The sequence below is a fragment of the Gekko japonicus genome, unplaced genomic scaffold (genome assembly GCF_001447785.1).
Source record: "Gekko japonicus isolate JY-2015 unplaced genomic scaffold, Gekko_japonicus_V1.1 scaffold823, whole genome shotgun sequence".
Lineage (NCBI taxonomy): Eukaryota > Metazoa > Chordata > Lepidosauria > Squamata > Gekkonidae > Gekko > Gekko japonicus.
Window position 1 is genome coordinate 44,190 of NW_015170915.1, and position 6,814 is coordinate 51,003.

Genomic DNA, 6,814 nt, shown 5'->3' on the forward strand with positions numbered 1-6,814 from the left:
ATTTCCCTAGGGAGAAATTTGGATGAAGAGAATTTCAGAAGCATAGAGATCAGAAGTGCTAAGAGGTTAAGGTAGGGTTGCCAAGTCTGGGTTGGAAAATACCTGGAGACTTTGGGGGTGGAGCCAGGAGAGGGCGTGGTTTGGGGAGGGGAGGGGCCTCAGCATGGTACAATGCCATAGAGTCCACCTTCAAAGCTGCCATTTTCTCCAGGGGTGCAGATCTCTGTCGGCTGGGGATCAGTGGTAAAAGCGGGAGATCCCCAGGCCCCACCTGGAGGCTGTCAACCCTAGGTTAAGGCCAAAGGCTTTGTGGAATGGAAGGCACATTGTATGAGAAAGCATTGGACAAGGCCCTCAGTATTACGCCATTCTCATTCTTCTAACCTGCAGACGCTCAGAAGTATGAACAATAGGCTTGCCTGTGGTGTGTGTCTGGGAAGGAGACGGCTTGTATAAACAGATTTGGCATGATTCAGCCTCCTCTTGAACAATCTGGGAAGCTGAAGTGCTGCACATGCATCTTTGAAAAAGGTGACCCCCCCCCCTGCCCACCCTCTACCGGGCACATCCTGGATTACTAGTTCTTTAGGTATTTCAAGTTTCCAAACTGCAAGGAATCCTAATGTAAAGATGTCTTTGAAGTTAAGGGAAAGCCAAGCATTCAAAGCTTACACTGTTTGCATTCCTGGCACCTTGCCTAAGTTTTATTTCTTTCTTTATTTATTTATTTGGCTTGCTACCCCGCTCTAACCCCCGAAGGGGTCTCTGAGCGGCTACAGTTATTCATTATCCCTAACCTATGGCCACAATTCTTAGGGGTGGGGACATCCCTACTGGCACCCAGTGGAGGGGCCGTGCAGCATGCTCGGCCATGGCTCTGTCCTCGCGTCTCCTCCCTGCCTGTGCCGCCACGCTCGCGCGTCGTCCCGGCTCCGCCTTCTCCACCGCCGTCTGGTTTCGCCACCGATGTATCCGGACGCCATTTTCACCGCTCGCTGCTTTCACCGTCCGCCGAGCTCCGGCCCTCTCACGACCCCCACGATGGGGGAGGGTGCCCCCTACCATCTAAGGTAGGTTCCCATTTATCTACTTGCGTTTATTTTGATATTAATGGCGCTTTCGAACCGCTGGTGCTACAATGCTGGTGCTGCAATGATACCCACATATCTCTCTTCATAGCAAAAAAAGTCCACAGCCATCAACAAGGAAAGCCTCCCAGGTGATTCCACAGACACCTGAATGAATGATTCTCCTTTCTGTTGAGTATTAATTTCTCCCTTTCGAGAGTTTTTGATATCCCCCCCCCCCCAAGGCCTTTGAGAGGGTTTCGGTTCCTCAAGATTACCGGGGCTGGGGAAGACACGTGGGGCAGCCATGCTGGAATTGTTGGTGAATTAAATAAACTGATTAAATAAACATTTGATTGGGGGCAACTCCAGGTTTGTGGGGTTCCTGGAGAAAATGCATTTTGATGCTGTACCCAAGGTTACCACTGCTCCCGTCACCTCCTCTTCCTTTACCCATCATCCTCTTCTTGATAGAGAGCCAGTTTGGTGTAGTGGTTAAGTGTGCCGACTCTAATCTGGGAGAACCGGGTTTGATTCCCCACTCCTCTACTTGCACCTGCTGATGTGACCTTGGGTCAGTCACAAGCTCTGGCACAGCTGTCCTTGAAAAAGAGCAGTTTGTGTCAGAGTTCTCTCAGCCCCACCCACCTCACAGGGTGTCTGTTGTGGGGAGGGGAAGGGAAAGGAGTTTGTAAGCCGCTCTGAGACTCCAAGTGAAGGGCGGGGTATAAATCCAATCTCTTCATCTTCTTCTTCTTCTTCTATGGGAAGAGGGATTGGCGATAGGGCCCTCCTGGAGCTGTCAGGATTGGGTAGCTGCCCAAAAAATGTCAACCTCCGACATCAGCCCTGCCTTTGATAAATTTAAAAGGTGTCCTGCTCCCAAGTCATTAAGCAGCACATTATGTTTTAAAACATAATTATTTTATTACTAAACCTTATTAAAACAGCAGATGGTACACACCATCTTCGAAAAGGCACTCCACCTTAGCAGAACATCTCCTCCAAGACAGGATCTGATGTGACTCAGGAATGCATCATTCTAAAAACAAAGAAAGTGTGTATTTTTCTTCAGCATTTCTTTTTGTTCAAATGCAGAATTAAGCAGAATTGAACTGATTAATTAACTGAGTCATCCCTTAAAACTTGTGTGATTAATCAGCTAAGATTTCTTTGGTTCCTGTGAGCCAGTGTTGTGTAGAAGTCAGACATTGTGTACAGAGGAAACTCAAACCCCCTATCAGAATAACTCCTGAACACTTAAAAGTAAAGGTTCCCTTGCTCGAAAGCCAGTCGAATCTGACTCTAGGTTTGCAGTGCTCATCTCCGTTTCAAAGCCGAAGAGCCAGCGCTGTCCAAAGATGTTTCCATGGTCATGTGGCCAGCATGACTAAACACCAAGGCACACGGAACGCTGTTACCTTCCCACTGAAGTGGGACTGAACACTTACAGAAAGCTAAAATGAAACATTTCAGTATTCTAAGCATTTTCCAGGTTTGCAGTTCAGATTCTTAATTATGACATAACATTAATACTTGAATATCAAGATGAACACTTGACATAAACATTTTAAATATGATCCCCATAACCCCATTTCCCATTCAACGGGAAGTCTCCTGACCAGTGACACGAATGAACATTTACTAAAAGTCAACGTGGTGCAGTGGTTAAAATGTCAAATTAGGATCTAGGAAACCCAGGTTCAAATCCCCGCACTGACATAGAAGCTTGGGCTCATCACAATCTCTCAGTCTAACCTACCTCACAGGGTTGCTGTGAGGATAAAACAGAGGAGAAGGGAATGATGTAAGCCGCTTTGGGTCCCCATTGGGGAGAATGCGGAACATAAATAAAGTAAATAATAATAATATTAAGAAGAAGAAGAAAAGAGATTGGATTTATACCCCACCCTTCACTACCCAAAGGTGTCTCAGAGCGGCTTACAAACTCCTTTCCCTTCCCCTCCCCACAACAGACACCCTGTGAGGTGGGTGGGGCTGAGAGAGCTCTTGACAGAAGCTGCTCTTTCTCAAGAACAGCTGTGCCAGCGTTATGGCTTGCCCAAGGTCATCCAGCCAGGTGCAAGTGGAGGAGTGGGGAATCAAACCCGGTAATCCCAGATTAGAGTCCGCGCACTTAACCACTACACCAAACTGGCCAAAAGATAATAAATGCGGCTTGCAAATAAAGTGGAAGGTATTGATTGACAGCTACTGAGAAACCATCAGATATCAACAATGGAATTTGTTATTTGATACTTACTGGCTATTTGTAGAGTCAGAGGGCTGGGTGCAACATTCTGCTCACATAATGATCACAAATCTTGCCCCACTTTCCTCTCCCTGCAGCAGCCTCTTCTAACCCCAGGAAAGGTGATTTCTAGGGAAGTGGGATGCATGGGGAGTGATAGTAAAGCAGATTGATGGGCTGCAGCGAGGAGCGGAAAGAGGGCGAGCTCCCTCCCTCCTCCCTCTTCCATCAGCACTGCTCCACTGAAGGAAGTGGCAGGCAGGATAATTTTACTCCTTTCTTTTCCTCACTGCAGCCTCCTAACCTACACAGGGATTACCTAACATGGGTCCCAGAACCGGGCCAGGGGTCAACTTTAAGGGAGGGGCTGCAGCTCAGTGGCAGAGCATCTGCTTGGCATGCAGAAGGTCCCCGGTTCAATCCCCTGCATCTCCAATTAAAGGACCAAGCAGTAGGTGATAAAAAAGACCTCTGCCTGGGACCCTGGAGCTGTTGCCAGTCTTGAGTAGACAATGCTGACTTTGATGGACCAAGGGTCTGATTCTGTATAAGGCAGCTTCATGTGTCCCTGTGGCCCAATCTGTGTCTAGCATTTGCTCCGCTGTTTTACCAAACCCACAAAAAAAGATGTGGCTCAAAACTACATTCAGATGCCCCAGGCCAATGCCATACTGACTGCAGGGTCACCCCTGAAAGGCCATAAAATGGCCATAAATCTATGCAGATGGCTACCATAAAACCGAGGGAACAAATGAAGTGAAAGTTGGTCATGCAGTCTGGACACTGCCATAAAATCCGACAATCAATCAAAGAGAAAGTGCCATGTAATGTAGAGGGGAAGTTTCTGTTCCAGACTGGGTTTGGTAAAACAGCAGAGCAAATGCTAGATGCAGATTGGGCCTGTGTCCCCAAGGTTGGAAGGGACTGCTGAGCGGAGGGGAAAGCAGGGAAAATCCACACCTAGCAGCCCATTCTAACAGCATGCTGGGCCCAACCAAGAATATATTTTTTAAAAAAACATGCTATAGAAATATTGTCTTGTTCAATTGGAAGGGCCTCTTTTTTGCATGCCTTATGAGGAGGTGAACAATGCATCCTATTTGTAGAATAGTTTTCCAAGTAGCGGCAGGTGGGTGGCCAAAGAAGGGCAAAGAGACCAGGCGATTTCCAAAGAGAAATCAAACTCAGATCCACTGGCGTTCTGCTACTGGGCCAGAATTTCCTGCCATGGAGTACAACTTCCTTGCCTCTCCTTCTTGTGGCAGCACAAAATGCTGTTCCTCAGGACCTCTTAGGTACACAGTTTTAGGGAGCATTTCAGGCTGCCATGGGAGAGGGATGAAAGAAAGTTGCACTCTGCTGGAATCAGGGCTTTGTTCTGGTGGAACACGCTGGAACAGAGTTCTGGAACCTCTGAGACAAAATTCATTTAAAAATGTTTAAATGATCAGGACAGTATGCAGTCCGAAAGCTTCATTTCCCTCTTGAGAAATCCGGCACCTCTTTTTCAAAAAAGAAGGGGAAAAAAACCCCTGACTCGAGTAAATCCTGGCATCTGTGGAAAAGCTCCAATGGACCCAAGCCTTTGGGCTCACAAATTGGTATTTGAAAGTGATCAAGTGAGTGACTATCTGAGGGCAGACAGGTGGGATATACATTTTGCAAAAGAAATAAAACATTGTGGGAACTATAAAAATTCCCAGGACGTGTGCATTGGGTAGTATGCATGTCCATCCTTGCCTTGAATTTTTGGGAGGAGATTGGGCAATGGGCCACCTGATTTCACTGGAAAGCCTGTCTACTTTCTTGCTTGCCAGTGAGAGTACAAATTGAACTAATTAGTGTGGTGAAGGCCAGGGAAGGTGATCATTATTTCCAAATGGTACAGTAATGTTCATTTAGAAGTGAAATTGCTATACTGTCACACACATCCCCCCCACCTTTTGATATGGGTGTGTGTGGCTGGGTGATGTCACCCCTCCAAAAGCCGCAGGGCATGCCCAGCCCCATTAATCAGAAAGATGATCCACATCGTTCACAACCAATCCCACTTCCTGGACAATGTAAATAAAAGAAGAGCCCTTAAGTCCTAGAGAATACAAGTGCTCCCGGCTGCTTCCACCGTGTACTCTCTTTCCCCTTCTGCCTCTTCATTCTTTCATTTGCAGCATTCCAGCTAAAATGGCTTATCAATCCTCCGTAAAGATCCAGAGGAAAGGCTTCAGTAATTCATCTGCCGTCATTCCTGGTTCATGCCGTACCAGTTTCAGCTCCAGCGCTGTATCCAGAACTGGAGGCTGCGGCGTTGGTGGTGGTTTGGGTAGAGTTGTTGGCGGCAGCAGCTTTGGCAGCCGAAGCCTATACAGCCTAGGTGGATCTAAGAGGATCTCAGTTGTTGGCGGTGGTGCCTGTTATGCCAGTGGCATTGGGGGTGGATATGGGTTCGGTGGTGGCGCTGGTGGTGGATACGGGCTTGGTGGCGGAAACTTTGGGTTCGTCGGAACTGGATATGGAGGCAGCAGAAGTGGCGCTGGTTTCCCAGTTTGCCCACCTGGTGGAATCCAAGAAGTGACTATCAATCAGAACCTGCTGGCACCTCTCCACCTGGACATTGACCCCAGCATCCAAAGAGTCCGTAAAGAGGAGGGGGAGCAGATCAAGACACTCAACAACAAATTTGCCTCCTTCATAGATAAGGTGAGAAATAAATGTTTTCCCTTAATTTATCTAATAGGAGTACTTGAGGATGCAATCGCATGGGCCTTGTTGCATCTCCTACTGCCCTACCAGTAGCTGCTCATATTAAACTGTGGGTCCAAGTAATACATTCAGTACATAGATTCCAACGTCTTATTAGCCCTGCTTCTATGCCTCTAAAATGCACAAATGTTGCAGGTCAAGCATTTCTTGACATGGAAATAGAGTGATTGACGAAGGTCCTGCAGCCTCTACCAAATTTCATTTCAAATAAAATTTGAAAGTGGGTTTTGAATGCCCCTGCTTGGAAGGAATTGAATTATTCTGATAGAAGCAAAATGATTTTATAACGACTAGCGAAATGTCTCAGATATATTCTACACATCCTTTCAGTTATTTAACTTAAGTGCAGCAGGCTGTTTTTCAGAGCATAGCACCACGATCCATAAAGTCAATTGGCAACAGCTCTAGCCCAGCAATTAATACAGAAATGATGTGGTTACAGCTCAGAGGTCTTCTTTAGATGTGACAGACAGCAGGGCTAGAGGAAGAGTGGAGTTTTGAGTAGTAGAAGTGGAAATGGGAGGGTCAGGTAGTAGCACTGGAAGAATATGCTTGTGCAATTCAAAACTCCATTCATTCAAATCAATCACATCTATAATTTGCCTCAGTACAAAGTCTAGGGGCAGGCAACTGTTAAACCCAGCTTTTGACTGCTTTGTTCTATTCATATTTATTTGGAAGAAGATCTCATGACATTCAGCAGAGCTTATTTCCAAGTTGGCAATCTTTTAAAATC

The 6,814-nt window shown here is 46.6% G+C and overlaps 1 protein-coding gene across 1 annotated transcript in view; it reads left to right on the forward strand.

The window, feature by feature from the left end:
• Positions 1-5,431: 5,431 nt before the first annotated feature.
• Positions 5,432-6,814, forward strand: part of LOC107116751 (keratin, type II cytoskeletal 5-like) — an 18,433-nt gene continuing 17,050 nt past the window's right edge. The window contains exon 1 of the mRNA XM_015418742.1: positions 5,432-6,015. Coding sequence (XP_015274228.1) covers positions 5,500-6,015 — 516 coding nt within the window. The 5' untranslated portion in view covers positions 5,432-5,499. The remainder of the gene's footprint in view (positions 6,016-6,814) is intronic.